This window comes from Beta vulgaris, chromosome 6, assembly GCF_026745355.1.
Source record: "Beta vulgaris subsp. vulgaris cultivar EL10 chromosome 6, EL10.2, whole genome shotgun sequence".
NCBI classification, from domain to species: domain Eukaryota; kingdom Viridiplantae; phylum Streptophyta; class Magnoliopsida; order Caryophyllales; family Amaranthaceae; genus Beta; species Beta vulgaris.
Window position 1 is genome coordinate 39777883 of NC_079207.1, and position 20350 is coordinate 39798232.

Genomic DNA, 20350 nt, shown 5'->3' on the forward strand with positions numbered 1-20350 from the left:
CAATGATCAAGGGTTGAATTGGTTGTGAAGATTGATTGCCAAGATCTCGTTTATTATTTGATTTTCCTTGTTTTTGTTTGTTGTTTAAATTTTCATTCCTCAAACCCCCCCCCATTGTTACCATAGCACACTCTAGTCAACCAAACTACCTTCTCCGTGGATTCGAACCTTACTTCCTTATACTACGTTTGTGTAAGATAGTATTGATTTATTTGCGCGTTAGCCGATACGACTTAGGCCTCGCCAGTTGGTGTGTTTTAGTTTCTGACATTGTTATTGGTTTCATAAGTTTTAATAAAGTTGTTTTAGAAAGTTGTTTTCCGCTGCAAAATTCTGAGTAAGCCGAAACGTTATCACACGGGCGATAATGCCTGGGTAATTCTCTAAGGTTTATTATAAAAGTATTTTCTAGAAAGGAGAATTGTCGGGGTGTTACAACAGTTGCTTAGAATGATCAAGCAAGAGCCTTATGGAGGATTTACTCATGAGTGTCCACTTGACCATTTGGCGAACTTTCTTGAACTTTGTACCACGGTCAAGCAAAATAATGTTAATGAAGAGTTCGTGAGGCTTAATCTTTTTCACTTCTCTCTCACGGGAAATGCCAAGAAGTGGTTACAGTCTCTACCCCCCGATTCATTGACTACTTGGGCACAAGTAACGGCGGCTTTTGTTGATGAGTTCTATTCCCAAGAGAAGACTTCCGAGGCTAGGAGGAAGATCTCTAATTTCATACAAGATGAGGATGAGAGTTTGAATAAGGCATGGGATAGGTTCAAAGACCTCCGAAGGTCATGTCCGCACCATGGGTATAGTCAATGGATGTTGATGCAAAGCTTCTATGTGGGTTGCTTCCAATGACTAGAGCTAGTCTTGACTCCGGAGCGGGGGGTTAACTCACCAAACTACCGGTTGATACCGTTGAGCCCACCATAGAGGAGGTTGTGCGGCATTACTCTTGGGGGAACACAAGGTCTACAAGCAAGAAGGTTAGTGGCAAAGGGAAGTATGATGTAGATGCTATGGATCATATCCATTCCAAGCTAGACACTCTAGCTAAGAAACTTGAGAAGGTGAACTTGGCATCCCCAAGCCAACCACCTTCCCAAGCTTTCTCTTGTGAAATTTGTGGGGGCACCGATCATGCAAGCTCTTATTGTGGAGGATCTACGGAACATGTTGCATGGGTTGGTGCAAGGCAAGAGGGACCTTCAAACTTCAACAACCAAGGGAGGTGGAACAACCCCTCTCAAGGATCATGGAAACACCCTCCACCACAAAATCACAACAACTACACATCCAATTTTCGACCACCCGGTTTCAACCAACCACAACAAAGACCACCCTTTGAGCCTAACCCACCAAAATCTTCATCACTTGAGTCTACACTTCAACTTTTCCTTGCCCAACAAACCAAGACCAATGCCGATAATGATAAGAAGTTTGGTGATATTCACTCTTCCTTGCAATAAATGCAAACTCACAACAAAATGATTGAGACCCAACTTGCTCAAATTGCCCAACAAGTAAGCAACACCACTTCTTCTTCTACTCAATTCCCAAGCCAACCCGTGATTCACGAGCATGCCAAGGCCATTACTTTGAGATCAGGAGCAAATTATGAGGGGCCTAAGATGCCTAGTGAGGTGAATGAAAGCCCGAAAGTTGAGAAAAGGGGGAGTGAAGGGGAGGTTGAGAAGCTTCTTGAAGAGGTAATAGTGGAGGATGAAAGTGATGTCGTACCGAGCCTAGAGAAAGAAGTTCATGAGCAACGCAACGAGGCTAGCCAATCGGCACCCAAGGCTTATGTGCCTCCAGTTCCTTTTCCTCAAAGGCTAGCTAAGAAACAACTCAATGATAAATTCATGAAGTTCTTGGAAGTCATGAAAGGACTTCAAGTGCATATCCCTTTCCTCCAAGCCATGTCTCAAATGCCCACTTATGCACCAAGCTCGAGGAAAGTGCTACTATTGCTTTGACCGTCGAAGTTAGTGTCGTACTTCAAAGCAAGCTCCCCAAGAAGCTTGAAGATCCGGGGTCATTTTCTATTCCTTTGAAGATTGGGGACTTGGAGCCCAAGAGGGCCTTGGCGGATTTGGGGCCGAGTGTGAGTTTGATGCCCTTGTCCATAGCTAAGCAACTTAATTTTGAACTCAAGCCTACAAGGAGGCTCATTCAACTCGCCGATAGATCGGTGAAGGTCCCAATTGGAGAGTTGGAGGATGTGCCGGTCCAAGTTGGAAGGGTCTTCATCCCTTATGACTTTGTGGTTATGGAGATGGAGGAAGACTCCCAAGTTCCTCTTATACTTGGGAGGCCTTTCCTTAAAACGGTCGGGGTTCTTGTTGACATGAAGCGTGATGTGCTTACATTAAGGGTAGGAGATGAGAGCATGGAGTTTGCTTTTAAACAATCAATGAAGTCTCCAATCATGGAAGAGGTGAAGAGGATAGATAGTTTTGGTGAGAAAGTCTTGAGTTTGAAGGGTATGAGGAATAAGAAGGTTCCATTGGAAGATGTACTTTTGGGAGAGGATTGGGAGGATAATGAGGAAGGGAAAAACTTTAAGCTTGCCATGGATGCCTCTCCAACCTATTGTGCCAAGGAGGAGAAGATCGAAGCCCTTGAGGTGCCTTCACCTAAGGAGGAGAGTTCTAAGCCTCCTCCCAAGGTAGAGTTGAAACCTCTTCCCCCTTCTTTAAAATATGCATTTCTTGGTGAGGGTGAGACTTACCCGGTGATAGTCAATGCTACGCTTGAAGGCACTCAACTTACTCAACTTCTTGATGTCCTTTGGGAACATAGAAGTGGCATTGGGTATAGCATTGAAGATCTCAAGGGGCTAATTCCTATCCTATGCATGCATAGAATTCATCTTGGTGACGATCATGCTTCTTCTATTGAGCCTCAAAGGAGGTTGAATCCCAATACGAAGGAAGTGGTCAAAAAGGAGGTCTTGAAACTCATTGAGGCGGGGATAATCTACCCTATCTCCGATAGGCGGTGGGTTAGTCCCGTCCATGTGGTCCTTAAAAAGGGAGGCATGATCGTCATCACCAATGAAACGGGAGAGCTAATCTCTACTAGATCGGTGACCGTGTGGCGTATGTGCATAGATTACCGGAGATTGAATAAAGCCACCCGGAAAGATCATTTCCCCATCCCATTTATAGATCAAATGTTAGAAAGGTTGGCGGGTCATTCCCATTTTTATTTCCTTGATGGTTATTCGGGATTCTTTCAAATTCCCATCCACCCCGATGACCAAGAAAGGACTACATTCACTTGTCCATTTGGTACCTTTGCTTATCGAAGGATGCCATTTGGCTTGTACAATGCGCACTCTACATTCCAACGATGTATGGTCGCCATCTTTTCAGACATGTTGGAAGATACCATTGAGGTATTCATGGATGACTTCTCTGTGGTAGGTTCATCTTTTGGCGATTGTCTCAAGAACTTGAAAAATGTGCTTCAAAGATGTCAAAAGATGAATCTAGTGCTTAATTGGGAGAAGTGTCACTTCATGGTTGAGGATGGCATTGTGTTGGGACATAAGATTTCCCAAAAGGTAATTGAGGTAGATAGGGCCAAGATTGAGGTCATAGAGAAGTTGCCCCCACCTACTACGGTGAAGGGGGTAGGTTCTTTTTTGGGTCATGCCGGCTTCTATCGCTGGTTCATAAAAGACTTCTCTAAGATTGCTAGGCCCCTATCTAGCCTCTTGCAAAAAGATAATGAATTTGTTTTTGATGATGATTGCATGAACGCTTTTGAGACTTTAAAGCATGCCCTTATTTCCGCCCCCACTGTGCAAGCTCCGGATTGGAGCTTGCCTTTTGAACTAATGTGTGATGCTAGTGATTATGCAGTGGGAGCCGTTTTAGGGCAAAGAAAAGAGGGAAAGCTTCATGTTGTTCACTATGCGAGCAAGACACTTGATTCGGCTCAAAAGAATTATGCCACAACGGAGAAAGAGTTGTTAGCGGTTGTGTTTGCCTTTGATAAGTTTCGGCCTTATCTTGTGTGCTCCAAAGTGGTAGTGTACATGGATCACTCGGCAATCATGTATCTTATGTCCAAGAAGGATGCGAAGCCGCGATTGATTCGATGGATCTTGCTCCTCCAAGAATTTGATATTGAGATTAGAGACAAGAAGGGAACGGAAAACTTGATGGCCGACCACCTTTCACGGTTACCTTTGATTGAAGACTCCCCCTCCCATGAGCTTCCCATTGATGATAGCTTAAAGGATGATCTCCTATACTCCATCAAAGCCCTTGATCCCCCTGGTTTGCCGACATGGCGAACTACTTGGCTTGTAGGATTATTCCTTTTGAGTTTACATATCAACAACGAAGGCGGTTCCTCCATGATTCTAAGTTTTATGCATGGGAGGACCCACTTTTGTTCAAACGGGGGGAGGATGGTTTATACCGGAGATGCCTTCCAGATGATGAGATAGCAAGTGTGATAAAGAAATGTCATTCATCCCCTTTTGGAGGACATATGGGAGCCGACAAGACCGTTGCCAAGATCTTATCATGTGGATTGTGGTGGCCGACATTGTTCAAGGATGTTTTGCGATAGGTGTCAAAGGGTTGGCAACATCTCAAAAAGACATGAATTACCCCTCACCAACATTCTAGAGTTGGAGATCTTTGATGTTTGGGGGGTGGATTTCATGGGACCTTTTCCTTCTTCACTTGGTAACTCCTATATTTTAGTGGCGGTTGACTATGTCTCTAAATGGGTGGAAGCAATCGCCTCTCCTACAAACGATGCTAAGGTAGTTACCAAGCTCTTCAAGTCCGTGATATTTCTGAGGTTTGGGGTTCCAAGGGTCGTCATTAGTGATAGGGGATCCCATTTCGTCAAAAAGAGTTTCCAAGCACTCCTCTCCAAATATGGGGTGCATCATAAAATGGGGCTCTCCTATCATCCACAATGTAGCGGCCAAACGGAAGTGTCAAATAGGGAGGTGAAGCTCATCTTGGAGAAAACTGTGAACCGATCTCGCAAAGATTGGTCATTAAAGCTCGATAATACTTTATGGGCTTATTGGACAACTTTTAAGACACCAATTGGCACAACCCCCTACAAGCTTGTGTATAGCAAATCATGCCACTTGCCAGTTGAGTTAGAGCACAAAGTATATTGGGCCATCAAGCTTTTGAATTTTGATCTCAAGTCATCCGGAGAAAGAAGACTTTTGGATGTGCATGAGCTCGAAGAGCTTAGGTTGGATGCCTATGAAAATGCTAGGATTTAGAAGGAGAGAACTAAGGCATGGCATGATCGAAGGATAATGAAGAGAGAGTTCAAGGTAGGAGATAAGGTCCTTCTCTTCAACTCTAGGCTAAGACTCTTTCCGAGGAAACTTAAGTCTAGGTGGAGTGGACCGTTTGAAGTTAAAACGGTGTTCCCGCATGGAGCGATGGAAGTGTGGAGTGAAGAAAAAGGGACGTTCAAAGTAAATGGGAAAAGACTCAAGGTATACCACGATGGAACCCAAATTGAGCACATTTGTCACATTGCTTTGGATAACTACCCCCTTCCCCTATGAAAATTTTAATCGTAGGGAAGTCAAGCTAATGACTTTAAAGAAGTGCTTACGGGAGGCAACACAGGTTCCAAGCTTTAAAAATAATAATAAAAAAGGGGGGGGAGTGAATAAGAGGTTTTGTCATGAGAAAGATTGAAAGAGGAGTGAAAAAGATGAAAAAAACGGCTAAGTGTTGAAGAAGAGAGGGAGGAGCGAGCCAAAAGAGCCCAAAAAGGGCGCTCCACAAGAGGAGCAGGCGCTCCTCTAAAACAGGAGCGGGCGCTCCGTCCCCCGCAGAAAAATTGGCAGAAAACAGAAGTTTTGGAGCGTTCGGGGAGCGTTCAAGGAGCGCCCCGCTCCAGGCTTAAAGCAGGCGCTCCCTTTTAGCTAGAGCGGGCGCTCCAGCGCGGTAACGCGTTTTCTTTTTTTAAGCTCCCTTTTTTCCATCCGCCCCCCCCCCCCTTCTCACTCACTCACATTCCCCCCTCAACTTCCATTCAAACCCCCTTTTCTCTCTCTAACGTCCATTAAAACTCAACCTTGAAACCTCCATATCTCCTTCATTTCTCAACATTTTCACTCACTTCCTTCACAAAACCTTAATATTTTCTCTTCCTCTACACAAAGAACCCACTTTCGTCCAAAAGCCCCAAATTCGAAAATTCGTCATCACTGAAAAGTTGAAATTTGGGGGAGATTTCTTGAAGAAAAAGGTTAAGGAACACGGTTGAAGCTTGAAATAGCCTACATTGTTCGCAATTGGGAATTTCTTCACCCCTTTTAAAGACGGAGGTAAAACCCTAACCCTAACTTTCATTTTTCTTCTAGATTTGGTTAGGAAATTTGAATATATGATGATTTTGGTGCTTCTTGTGGACTTAGCTGGTAGATTTAGATAGATTTTGATTTTTATCTGATTTTTTAAATTTTTGTGTGATTTCTTTCATTATTTTCTTTTTAGTTGCTTACTCCTTTTAGCTTACTTAGCTTAATTTTTCCTAGTTTCTTTTGTTTTTAATTTTTTATAGTTTCTTTTCAATTTTTCTTAATTTTTACTTTGATTTTTTGGACTTGTCTTAGTCGGTACCCTCATTTTTGTGCTTATTTATCGGGTTGAGCTCGTGTATTTTGATTTCTCAAAACCATCTCTTGGTTGAGTTATTCTCTGTAAACTCCAAGCATGTTTCGTTCGCACAAAAAAAAAGTAAGAAAGACCATGGCTCCTCTTCCCAAAAGAACCCAAAGGGCACCCTTCCGGCCCTTAAGTTCGCCAACCCCGAACATAAACGTTGGTATGACGAACTTAAGCACCGGAAGATCAAGGCTTCTATGTTTTTCCATGGTGACCCTTGAAAGCCTAGGGATACGGCGTGATGTAAGGCGTGCCTTGTTTGTTTTAGGCATGGTTAGATTTTACACATTTAGCGCTTTGACGTATAAGCGCCTCACCTTGGACTTCCTCGCCTCTCTCGAGAGACGTGAGGTTGAGGGACATGAGGGGGAGTATGAAATCTCATTCCAATTGTTCAATCAACCCCAATGCATCTCTTTGGCGAGACTAAATCAAATTTTCCAATGTATTGCCTCAAACGCCATTTGCAACCCCGAGATTTGGCAATACCCAGTCTTCTATCAAAGGGACGTATTTTGGCGCGACATTGCCGGATACGCCCCCTCTGATCCAAAGACGGGTTATTCCTCTCACATGCATTCCCCCATCCTTAGATACATTCACTGCCTCTTGGTTATCGCCATTTACTCAAAAAAGGAACCAAGTAAGGAAGCATCGGAGGAGGTGATTGCACTCTACATTGCCGCCCATCACCCTGACGAAATTGGGGGCAAGTTGAATTTCGGATTTCTATTTCTCCAACGGTGTCTTGCTATACGCCATGGGGAACTATTCAAATCCGATATTCATTATGGGGGGATGGTTACTATCATTGCCTCCGCTCTTGGGTTTGGGTAGCAACTCTCTTTGTTGACTCCAGTTGATGAGAACCCCTTCCTTGATTTGAATTATATTAGAGCCGCTGGGTGGATTGACTTTACCCCCGACCCCGAGCGGTTTGTTTGGAAGGTAAGGGGTCGTCATCACTGTTACCTCCCAAACCCGGAGGTGACCCGATTTGATCGCGACGGGGAGGATGCTGATATTCTTCTCATCCCTTTTGAGCCCCCCGTCGGGGAAGCCCAGGCCGCACGCGTCGACTTAGCTCCTCCTCTCCATCAAGAGGAGCCGAGTTCCGGCCGTCGTGCCTCAGTGTCGTCCTACTCTTTTGACTACGAAGGGGCCTATTACAATCTTGCTCTCAACCAGGATCATATGATGAATATGATCCAAGGCATGAGAGAAGATTGGAGCAGTATGATGGTACAAACTAATGCTATGTACCATCACCACGTGGAGAGTGGAAATGTTGACCCATATGTCAACTTTCCAAATTGGCCTCCTCAACATGGGCCGGTACCGGGATGGAATGAACACCAACCCACGTACCCGTATTGGCCCCAACACGACCCACCCTATGATTGGCAAGCACCCAGGGGTTCCAACCCCATGGGTGATCCCGCTTATCCCCACCCCTATGGTGCTTGGCCGTCGGGCTACACGGACGGTTGGAAGCCTCATGGCCCCTCCCCTTTAGCTTTCTACGGCTTGATGCCGCGCCCTCCCCCTTCGGGAGGCATGCCACCACCTCCCCCTTCGGGAGATGGTCCATCTCACATGGACGAGGACTAGTTCCTTTTGCCCCGCTCCCCCTTTACTTGTTTTGACTGATTGCACCGAGGACGGTGCCTTGATTGTTTGGGGGGTGTTTATATTTGATTATGCTCGTGGGATGTGGCTTCTTTTTAAGGGTTTGGGGTGTCTTTTTGGGTACGCGTATTAGAGAGGATGCATTGCTAGGTCGGGTTTACGGGGCATGATAGGAGAGTGTGCTTCATTGTTTATTGCTTTGAGGAATTTGATGATAAGGACCATGGTGGACTGTTTTTCTTGTATATTACATGTTATATGACTTTCTCCTGTTTCTACTCTTTTTGTTGCTTTGTATATATCTTTTTGCTTTACTTTTTTTAATTTTCTTCTTATCTTCTTTAGGTCTTAGACTTGCATGTAGTATAGTTGCATAGCATGATAGTTTTGCATGTAGCTTATAAATTGCATATAGGATTTGTCTTTTGTAGTTTGAGTATAAATTTTTAAAACAAAAGTTCTTTTTTTTCAAAAACATCAAAAAGATTTTTGCATCACCTAATTAAGGAATAACTCTATGATTTGAATTTAGAGGTTAGAGGTTGGGAACTTGGCTTTTAAGTAGGGGTGAATTAGCTTGAGTGTCTTATGTGCTCGTTAGGAGTATTAGGGGTGCTTTAAGCTTGGATGCCTAGGTCTTGATACTAATAGACCCCTCGATTGTCCGAGACTCGCCTTAGCGTGAATTAATGTCACTATTTCCCTATGAAAAGTCTTTACTCTCTCCTTTGATCTTGGATAAGCCTTTTAGCTACCTTGAGAACCCTTCTAGCTCAATTAAGTGGAAAGCTAGTAGCGTTTAAAAAAAAATGAAAAAAATGAAAAGAAAAAGAGCCCTTTGGCCAATTGGATCAAATAAGTGGTGCATAAGAACCCACAAGGCTAGTAGCCTATAGTTATAAAAAATAAAAATAAAAAAAAATCATGCTTTGGCCTCTAGAGATGCTCCAATGCCTTGGGTATGAGCTACCTGACCCTCTTATCGCGTTTCATACCGAGTGCTCGGTACCGTGCCTCAGAAACATGACTATCGAGTGAGAGGTAGACCGCTTGAGGAGGTAGTGTAGGGCCCTTGCAACAACAAAAAAAAAAGAAGTTAGCTAGTGAATAAATAGGCTAGCTTGGGGGATCTTGTGAGCTTATGGGGCGCGATTGGTACAAGGTTGAGCGAGTTTTTCCATTTTGTAGGGAAAGGTTTCACTTAAAATCAATGACGGCTTGTGTGATAGTTGAGGGTCCTCTAAGACGATCATTTTCTTTGTACACTAGCTTAGACCACCCCTTTAACCCCTAACTTGTGGATAAGGAAGGACGGCTATAAGCTTCGAAAGTTGGTCGAGATTTCCCTTTGCCTTGACACCTCTTATAAGACGAGGACCTTGATTTTGTGATGCCCTTTATAGTTTTTATTCATGCATTGGTTTCCTTGAGAATGTTGATTGCTTGAGGACAAGCAATTCGCAAGCTTGGGGGAATTTGATAAGTGGACTTTAGGTTCACTTATTTGCATTTAGTTTAGGTCATTTAGATTCATTTAGGCCATATAGTTTCCTTTTTCTTCCCCTTTTCCATCATTTTTCATATTCTCATGCTTAGCATTTAGTTTTAGTTCATTTGCATATTGTTAGGTTGCATATAGGTCACTTCATTTGCATGTACATTCCCCCCCTCCCCCATCTAATATTTTCTTGGAGTGTTTTGAAGCTAAGATAAGAAAGGAAGAGGCTCCAAGCAAAGGAGCGGGCGCTCCTGAGGAAGAGGAGCGGGCACTCCATATTACGCAAAGAAACAAAGGCAAATGGCAGTAGCTTGGAGCGGCCAAGGAGCGTTCCCGGAGCGGGCGCTCCAAGCCTGGAGCGGGCACTCCATGTTGGTAAGAGCGGGCGCTCCGTCGTCCAGATTTCCTATTGTTGGCAGTAGCTTGGAGCGGCCCAGGAGCGATCCAGGAGCGGGCGCTCCATGTTGGTAGGAGGGGGCGCTCCGTCGTCCAGATTTTCCAATTTTTGTTCTGTCTTTTACAACTTTGCCCTTATTTCTACGGGGTATAAAACCAATTTTGTAATAATCCTAATCAGAAGCTTTTAATTTCGGAATTAATTAGTTCTAATTAGAGAGAGTTTTTAGAGAGAGAAGTAGAACTTAGAGAGAGAAACTCTATTTAAGCTTTTGAATGTGTGTTATTAAAGCTATTTCAATGGAGTTTTGCATTTGATTTTCATCCATCTTTGAGTATTTCTTCTATCTCTTCTCTTTATTAACTTTTAAATTTGTTTTACCTTGTTTTAGTATTGATTAGTAGTAAATAGTTGATGATTAGCTTATTAGATATGATTTTCACCATTGTTGCTTCAAGCTTTTTATTTATTCCTTTCCATGGCTAGTGAGTATATTAGTAGCTAGGGGAAGGGATGACCTTGCTAATCATGTGTTGGCCTTGAAAGTTAAGCTTGGGGGTGTGATTTGGGTGAGATTGTGTTGTCTAGCTAATTTGATTGCCTTGTTTATTTGATTGATCACCATTTGAACTTGTTGTGGAAATCTAAGGTGAAGGATTGAGAAATGAAACCTTAGATAGACCTTTAGCTAGATTTTAGGTTGGCTTCACCATGAGAATAGGTGATTGACCCCCTAGGACCTTATTTGGATCACTATGAGTTGTGGAAATGCTTGATTAATTGATTTTACCATGAGAATAGGTAAAATCGGTTGATTAAGTCCTCTTAATTAGCTCGAGAGAGTAACTAGGAAGCATTTGAGTGACTTAGTCCCCTAATCGACCCTAATGAATCCCCTTGGCTTGACAATTTGGTTAATTACATGTTAGCTCGTGAATCCCCTATCCCTAGTGTCCTCTTAATATAGTTTAATTCGAATCATTGTAGTCTATTTGTTAGTTTCTTAGTTCCTAATTTCTTAGTTGTTCACTAATCTCAAAAACCCCAAAAAATAGGCTTAGCTCGCTAAATGGCATTCAACCCTTGATTAATCTTTGCTTCCTCGTGGATTCGACCCTTTCTTACCCTATATTAGGCTAAGTTAGGTATTTAATTTGGCACGTGCAACGACCGTGTCATTGTTTTAGTAGATACATTATATTTAAGTTTGGTTTGAAGTTAACATTGCTAGTGTTGTTTGGTTTTAAAGTTACTTTGATTATTTATTATATTTCAATTCTAGAGTTTAGTTATATATTTTCCGCTGCAAAATTCTGAATAAGCCGATACGTTATCACACGGGCGATAATGCTTTGATGATTCTCTAAGTTTTATATTGAAAAGGTATTTTGTAAAAGAGAGAATTATCGGAGTGTTACATTTAGCTTCCGTTGGAACTCTAAAACACTTTAGTTATTAGTATTATTTAATGAAAAAGCCTGCTCATAGGGTACTTAGTCATATTGTACCTAAGCTACGTAATTCTCTGATACCAGTGGAATTCGAGTCTGTCGGGTTCAACTAGGATCATAATTTGTGAATTTTTAGGGGAATTAAGATCAAGAAAAGGAAGTTTTCTAATCACTAACTCAAACCCATTCATTGTCGAATCCTACTCAGCGGAATATGGAGGTACTTATGGCAGAACGGGCCAATTTGGTCTTTCACAATAAAGCGATAGATGGAACTGCCATGAAACGACTTATTAGTAGATTAATAGATCACTTTGGAATGGCATATACGTCACACATCCTGGATCAAGTAAAGACTCTGGGTTTCCAGCAAGCCACTGCTACATCCATTTCATTAGGAATTGATGATCTTTTAACAATACCTTCTAAAGGATGGCTAGTCCAAGATGCTAAACAGCAAAGTTTGATTTTGGAAAAACACCATCATTATGGGAATGTACATGCGGTAGAAAAATTACGTCAATCCATTGAGATATGGTATTCTACAAGTGAATATTTGCGACAAGAAATGAATCCTAATTTTAGGATGACTGACCCTTATAATCCAGTCCATATAATGTCTTTTTCGGGAGCTAGAGGAAATGTGTCTCAGGTACATCAATTAGTAGGCATGAGAGGATTAATGTCGGATCCACAAGGACAAATGATTGATTTACCTATTCAAAGCAATTTACGCGAAGGACTCTCTTTAACAGAATATATCATTTCTTGCTATGGAGCCCGCAAAGGAGTTGTGGATACTGCTGTACGAACATCAGATGCTGGATATCTCACGCGCAGGCTTGTCGAAGTAGTTCAACATATTGTTGTACGTAGAACAGATTGTGGCACCATTCGAGGTATTTCTGTAAGTCCTCGAAACGGTATGATTCCGGAAAGAATTTGGATCCAAACATTAATTGGTCGTGTATTAGCAGACGATATATATATAGGTTCACGGTGCATTGCCACCCGAAATCAAGATATTGGGGTTGGACTTGTCAATCGATTCATAACGCTTCGAGCCCAACCAATATCCATCCGAACTCCGTTTACTTGTAGGAGTGCGTCTTGGATCTGTCGATTGTGTTATGGCCGGAGTCCTACTCACGGCGACCTGGTTGAATTGGGAGAAGCTGTGGGTATTATTGCAGGCCAATCCATCGGGGAACCTGGTACTCAACTAACATTAAGAACTTTTCACACGGGCGGAGTATTTACAGGGGGTACTGCAGAACATGTACGAGCCCCTTCTAATGGAAAAATCCAATTCAATGAGGATTTGGTTCATCCCACACGTACACGTCATGGACACCCTGCCTTTCTATGTTATATCGACTTGTATGTCACTATTGAAAGTGAAGATAAATATATAATATATAAAAAGGTTCGTATATGATGGATATACAATTCATTTTCTTATTCATTGGAATACAATACTTTAGGGGATTTCGTTTCATCTATCATTTAGTTCAGTTTTAATTTAGGTTTTTTGTAAATATGGAATATATATATTAATATATATATATATATATATATTATATAATAATTATATATATATATATATAATATAATATATATATATATAAATATGAAATAAATAAAGAAAGGAGTCTTTATGTCGCGTTACCGAGGGCCCGTTTCAAAAAATACGCCGTTTAGGGGCTTTACCTGGAAACCAATAAAAGGCCTAGAGCGGGAAGTGGTCTTAGAAACCAATCGCGTTCCGGGAAAAGATCTCAATATCGTATTCGTCTAGAAGAAAAACAAAAATTGCGTTTTCATTATGGTATTACAGAACGCCATTTACTTAAATACGTTCATATCGCCAAAAAAGCCAAAGGGTTAACCGGTCAGGTTTTACTACAATTACTTGAAATGCGTTTGGATAACATCCTTTTTCGATTGGGTATGGCTCCGACTATTCCTGGAGCCCGCCAATTAGTTAACCATAGACATATTTTAGTTAACAGCCGTATAGTAGATATACCAAGTTATCGTTGCAAATCCCAAGATACTATTATGGCGAAGGATGAACAAAATCCCGATCTCTAATTCAAAATTCTCTTGATTCATCCACCCGTGAGGAATTGCCCAAACATTTGACTCTTAACCCATTCCCATATAAAGGGTTAGTCAATCAAATAATAGATAGTAAGTGGGTCGGTTTGAAAATAAATGAATTGCTATGGTAGAATATTATTCCGTCAGACTTAGCCCTAAATAAATTACAAAGCAAAGAGTTCGGACAATTGGGCCCCTTTCTTTCGCCAAAGTCAAATGACTTAAGGTTTAAAGTCAGAGGTTTGATCCAGATTTTATCCTATATCATGTATCCTAGATTGGCAGAAAGATTTTCACTCCTTGTCCATTCGTTCCAGTATTTTATGTACCGTGGCAATTCGAAATAGAATAAATATATATCAAAATAAAAGAAGGATCCAACTCTTATGTTCTAATACTAGGATTTTATGTTGTTTGATTTGTTACCATTAGGAATGTTGGCGAATTAAATACTATAAATCTCATAATTAACATGTTTGCACAACGACATAAAACACGCAAAATCCAACATAATAACAATCATATATGAACTCAACATAGTTTCTATACATGATACTACATAACTTTCTTTCTAAATTTCATGATACTACATCAATCAACACATAGGTATGTAGGTACCTTGTGTAAACAAACTAGCTACTAGGCCAATTTAACAGTCTTAAAAGTCGATTAGAGAAATTTTTCCGCCTAAAACAACCAATATAAATTCATAATCAATACTCAATTAATTTCCAGCAACTTTAAAATACTTTAAACCTCTTTTAAAAATATTTAAAAGTTGTTTCATCATTAAAACTTTAATTGCTTACTACTATACTAGCTATTAAAATCTTTAAAACTCCATCAATAATATCCTTTTTAAAATTCCAGCAACATATAATCTGTAAAACTCCCTTTAAACATGCTTAAATATACTTAAACTTATAAGAATAATCAATTCCATAAGTTATAACATACTACTATGATTTTTCAATTTTTAACACCCTAAAAATTCATGCTTTGATAATTAAAAATCCAATCTAAACATAATAAATAGGAAAAATTGACAATAGAGGTCTGAACTTTGGGCGATAATTTTTAAAAGGTTTGAACTATTGATTAACCTGTGTAGGTCCCAACTTTAGGGGGTCTTAACTTTTAGCGGGCCTCGGTGACTTATAACTGACGATTTTTTTTTAAAATCTCACCTAGTTCCTACTTTCCTCCCTCAATTAACCCTTCTGGTGTGACCCAAGTTTTACAAGTTATGACCTATTAAGCCAGTTTCAAGTCACTAAGGCCCGCTAAAAGTTAATACCCCCTAAAGTTGGGACCTACACAGGTTAATGAATAGTTCATACCTTTTAAAAATTATCACCCAAAGTTGAGACCTCTATCGTCAATTTTTATTTCTTCAATACATAAATTATTCAATACATAAATTATATAATCTTAGATTCATAATGAAATCATCAAACCAAAGCTTTTAAACATAATTAAACAAAAAATAAATCTTAAAAACACAATCTTTAAATAAAATTTGAGGTGGAAGAAAGGTAATCAAACCAAAACAAAGGAAGATAACAAATGTGCGTCGGTCAAAGGTGGCGTGGCAGCAGTACTGGCAGCAACACGTTGGTTGGCGCGATGGTTTGATGAGGAGGGGAGGTTAGTTGTTGAAGAAGAAATCGTTGCTTGGGAAGGAAGAAAGAAAGAAAATCGTGAGAGAGAAAGAGGGAGGAAGGACCACCGGTTATGAAGAGTGAGGAGAGAGAAAATTATGTCTGGGAAAAAATTATGGGTTTAATGAATTTATATGTGTTTCCTTGTGGGCTAGGAAACAACAATTAGGCTTAAATAGAGTTTAATGATGAGTAAAATTGATGTTTCCTTGTGTTTCCTTGTGGGCTAGGAAACAACAATTAGGCTAAAATAGAGTTTAATGATGAGTAAAATTGATGTATGGATCTTCTAACACAACTAGAAGTCATTTTCTTAATCTAAATAATGTTTGGATTCCTCAAGCCCATTTAGACTCTTTTTTCAAATTCAAAAAGTATTTCAAATGTTTTGCAAAGCATGCCCAACCCAAATATTTTAACTTCTTTAAATCCTTAAAATAATTTCTTTGACTTTCAAGTAGCCAACCTTTTAAAGAAATAAATTATTTTAATACTAAATTACTTCCTCCGTTTTTTTATACATGCTACATAGAGAAAGTGGGGGGTTTTTAAGAAAGGTAGAGAGAGAAAGTAGGGGACCACCACTTTTTGAATAAAAAAACATTTGTTAAGGAAAAAGTATGAGTATTTTAAAAGAGAAGGTGGGGGGCCACCAACTTTTTAATAGTATTTTAAGATTTTTATGGTGAAAAGGAATCCATTTATGATATGTAGCATCTATTATGACATTTTCATTTAAGGAAAATGTAGCATCTATAACAAAAACGGAGGAAGTATATTTAAATATAATAATATATATACTAAAATATATTTATAAAATTTATAAATTTACGGGAGATTACAGATTGAGGTGAGATTTGCAATGAGGGTGATTACTCTTTTTGCGTTGAGATAACTGTGAAATATTACACCACAACACTAGTTTGGAGGAAGAAAGAAAAGTTCTGGGTTTAAAGCAGAAGAAGAGAACAAAAAAAAAAGAATGAAAAATTCAAGATTCTAGAATCCTGGCGGAATTTCCAATCTCTGATCACATTTATGCTACGCATTGCACATCGAGTTAAAGTTAAAGTTCGTGCTACGGACCGAATAAAGGTTGTGATGCTTAGTGCACTGTGACTATCGCTCGTTTTTAACCCAAATTAAAATCAAATGTACATTTAGAATGTTTTAAAGGAAAGCCAAATGCAAGGTTTATAAGATTTTATGTTCATTATTTTTCTCCACTTTAGGGCCTGTTCTCCCCAACTTATTTTCAGTTCAGTTGAGTTCAGCTCCATTCTTTTATAATCATTTTGTGAAATATTATTACTATGTTGGTCTAATTTATTTTACTAATTACTCTTATTATTATTATTTATTTTATATCATTATTATTAATTATTATTATTATTATTATTTCTATATATTATTTTGTTTATTATAGCTTTATTCATTATTATTACTATTATTATTAGAAGGAACATGGTTTAGGTCAAAAGCACAAATAAACCCACGTTTTTAGCCCATAAACCAATCAAATCGCGTCAAAATATTATTATATTATTAAATCTAATTATTAAAATAATAATATTAATTTACTTCTTATATATTATTGTTATTATATAATCATCATCAAGTATTAATATATTAATACGAATAATATAAAATAATTATTATTAATTATCATTATTATCATTAATTATTATTATTAATAATAATAATTTATGATTATTAATATTATTTGTTCATAACTATAATTTCAATATATCCAAAATACTATTATATTTATTATTATTACTTATCGTTATAATTATTATTTAATATTCATATTATTATTTTTTAAATATTATTTATATATTTATTACATTCAATTTAATTCAATTCAGTTCAGTTCAGTTCAGTTCAGCTCAATTCAGCTCAGCTCAGTTCAGTTCAGTTCAACTGTTTTATGCCGAAGAGAACAGACCCCTAGTGGTCCGCACGTTTTGTTATTATCAACCCCCTAATCATCTCATTGTAAGTGTGTGTAAGATCGAATTTATGTAATACTCCCTTTTTCCAAAAAGATGTTTCAATACCTTGTTCTCCCGTCTGCCAATGTATGTTTTGTATCATTATTACTAGTTTTTGAATCCGTGCAAAAATGCACGGGAAGGGATTTGCTTAATACGACAAAATTTCCAATGAAATGAATATTAATAGACAACAAATTTTCTAATGAAACAATAAGTAAAAGTTATAATAACAAAAATTACAAAAATGTGTATGAAGTTATACATTTTGGAACACTTCCTTATAAACAACATTTGTAGTTGTTTTGCACATATTATTCTCTTTATCACAAATCAGAATTTTAAGTTCTTTTTTGCTCGTGACTCGGGAAATAGCGACATATAGCTGACCATGACTGAAAACAGGCCTTGGTGAATACAACCCGACATGCGACAATCTTGACTTTTGTTTATAGTTATGGCAAAACACACAGTTAAAGGAAATTGCCGTCTTTGAAATCCGATAGGAAATTTTGTTGAATTAGACGGTGTTAGTGTCATTCGTGGGACGAATACTTTGTCACCAACATTGCTCCCTGAAATGACGGTAGCTTCGATCACTCGATTGCCTAAATGCTTACTACCAGCCTTGTGCCATTACACAATCCAGATGTTTGATCAATATTACGAAGCAACATGATCGGCGCACCAACTTTTAACTTAATATTATGATTTGGCAGGCCCGAACACTTTATTGTGTTTAAGAATTCAGTAGAATATATATCATGAGCCCCTAAGTTCCCTTCATCTTTACTAATTGCATCACAACTCAAGTAAATTTTCTCATCACCTGGAATTGTGGACAACACATGATCATTTACCTTCTCAACTATTTCATTAGTTGGAGCTAGAATTGCTCTTTCTTGGAAGTATTTGGCTTCCCAAAGATGATCAGTGACTGAAGGGTATGTGCTGTTGATAATTGATGATATGGGGTCATCTCCACCGTCTATAAGAATATCTTCACTGATTTCAATATCCACTTCTCCATCATTGGGCCCTCTAGCTCTGCCATCACCAACGCTCAGTATCCATTCTGAGAACTCCCTTATTTCATTAGCAGTCGACGAAGAAGAACATGATTGAAGTCTCATATTGCGTGTAAGCTTCAAAACCTTACATAAATCCCATAGAAACGAAGAGTTTAAGGTCGCAAATACTATGTCTTGCCTTGTACCCTTGGGTATAACAGGAAAAATTTGTCTTAAATCACCACCAAACACAACTTTACCTCCAAATGGTCGATGTAAATTATCTCGATCAACAGCTTGCATAATGTCCTTTAAACTCCTATCAAGTGCTTCAAAGCAATATTTATGCATCATTGGTGCTTCATTATCCCAAATAATTAGGTTTGTTCTCATGAGCAATGCAGCTAAGTCAGAACCAGGCCTAATACCTACACACGTAGAGTTTTCACAAACATTCAGTGGAAGCCCGAACCTTGAATGGGCGGTTCGACCTTTTGGAAGAAGTAGGGACGCACTTGATGCCACAGGCAAAACAATTTCACCCATCTTCCTAATTGCAGCACACAATGTCCTCCAAATGTATGTTTTACCCGTGCCTCCATATCCGTATACAAAAAAATCCTGATTGGCCATTAACAGAGTCATTATTTCGTTGAAAACCATTAGTTGTTCTTCAGTTAGACATGGAAATAATTTTCATATTCCTGAATTAATGAGGGTATGTCATATGAAAGCTCATCCGCTATTACTTATTTTAACCTTCAAACACGACTAATTCATCGGAAAAGGCATCTCACTGAATTTTCGAAGGTACTCCATTACTTTGTAGTTTAGCTTCAATATACCAGTGCAAAAGCTTGAATTTATTCATCTGTTAGATTAAATCTATAACAATAGAGAAGATTTAATTTAGCTTCCTTATTGATGTCATCGTGATCCTTTTTTCGTTGCACAATTATTAAACATGCATAAGCGATAAAAATGTAATACGCAAAGTATTGTAGCGTGTACCTTTGTTTTTATGAATACGACATTGTTTATAGAATGTCATCAGATAGTAGGTGCCATGTTTTTCCATATGTCTTCTGGTTTAGATAAGCTACCAGACATAAGTAACTGCAAAATAGATTCCTTAGAAATGCCCCTTTCTCTAAAGCTTGCCTCTGTTATGGCGTCTATGTATTCCTTGTCGTCATCAAGCAGCCCCTTGCGTAGCAGCTTCTTTGAAGGTTGGATACACTAAACCATCAACGTTTTTCTTCTCTCGTAACGTCGGACCTTTGACAAAATTAAGGAGCGTTCTTAGATAGTATTTCTCACGAACCTGGAGTGACATGGTATACCCTGCCAAGTGAGAACCTTTCGACCTAGGTGCCATTTTCGCGTAGGTTGTTTCCAAACAAATTTTGTGGGAATCTACATAAGTCAACTGTCTTGCTTCTTCATACTTTTGGTTGCATTCCATCCACGATAAAAACTTTTGCTATCAACATTAGGTCTTCAAGTACATCTCCTGCATCCATCTGGTCAGTGTAGACGACAGTTTGCTCCCAGGTAGATGGAAACTCAATCTCTCAACAGCAGGGGTTCGATGGTGAATAGGAAACCATATATCCTCCACACTGCCTCACAAGCAGATATGTAAGGCAGTCGTAATACATTTTAATATCATCAATCTTTTGTGGATCATCAGCTATTTTTTTTTGATAAGCAGGCAGTTACTCTATCGTAACCCTTATTTATGTACTTGAACAAATACTTTATCGATCTGGATTGATTGCACCATTCAACTTATATGGCACGATATTTACGAAGCAGTTGTGGATTATAAGGAAAACAAACCTATTATCAAGATGCACTCCGTTCTTCTCAACCAGAGTTCCGTTATCTCTTCTTCTATAAACTGGATATCCTTCCTCATCAACCTTTT

At 39.1% G+C, this 20350-nt stretch overlaps 1 protein-coding gene, 1 non-coding gene and 1 pseudogene across 2 annotated transcripts; 1 reads left to right on the top strand and 2 right to left on the bottom strand.

The window, feature by feature from the left end:
• Window positions 1-706: 706 nt before the first annotated feature.
• Window positions 707-813, bottom strand: LOC125494418 (small nucleolar RNA R71). The gene has a single exon (XR_007270688.1). It is a non-coding gene; the product is annotated as a small nucleolar RNA R71 (small nucleolar RNA).
• Window positions 814-11683: 10870 nt separating this feature from the next.
• On the top strand, window positions 11684-13090 carry LOC130591821 (DNA-directed RNA polymerase subunit beta''-like). The gene has a single exon (XM_057395754.1). The coding sequence runs from the start codon at window positions 11867-11869 to the stop codon at window positions 13088-13090; it is 1224 nt and encodes a 407-aa protein (XP_057251737.1). The 5' UTR covers window positions 11684-11866.
• A 4579-nt stretch (window positions 13091-17669) lies between these two features.
• On the bottom strand, window positions 17670-19798 carry LOC125494414 (uncharacterized; annotated as a pseudogene).
• Window positions 19799-20350: the final 552 nt, after the last annotated feature.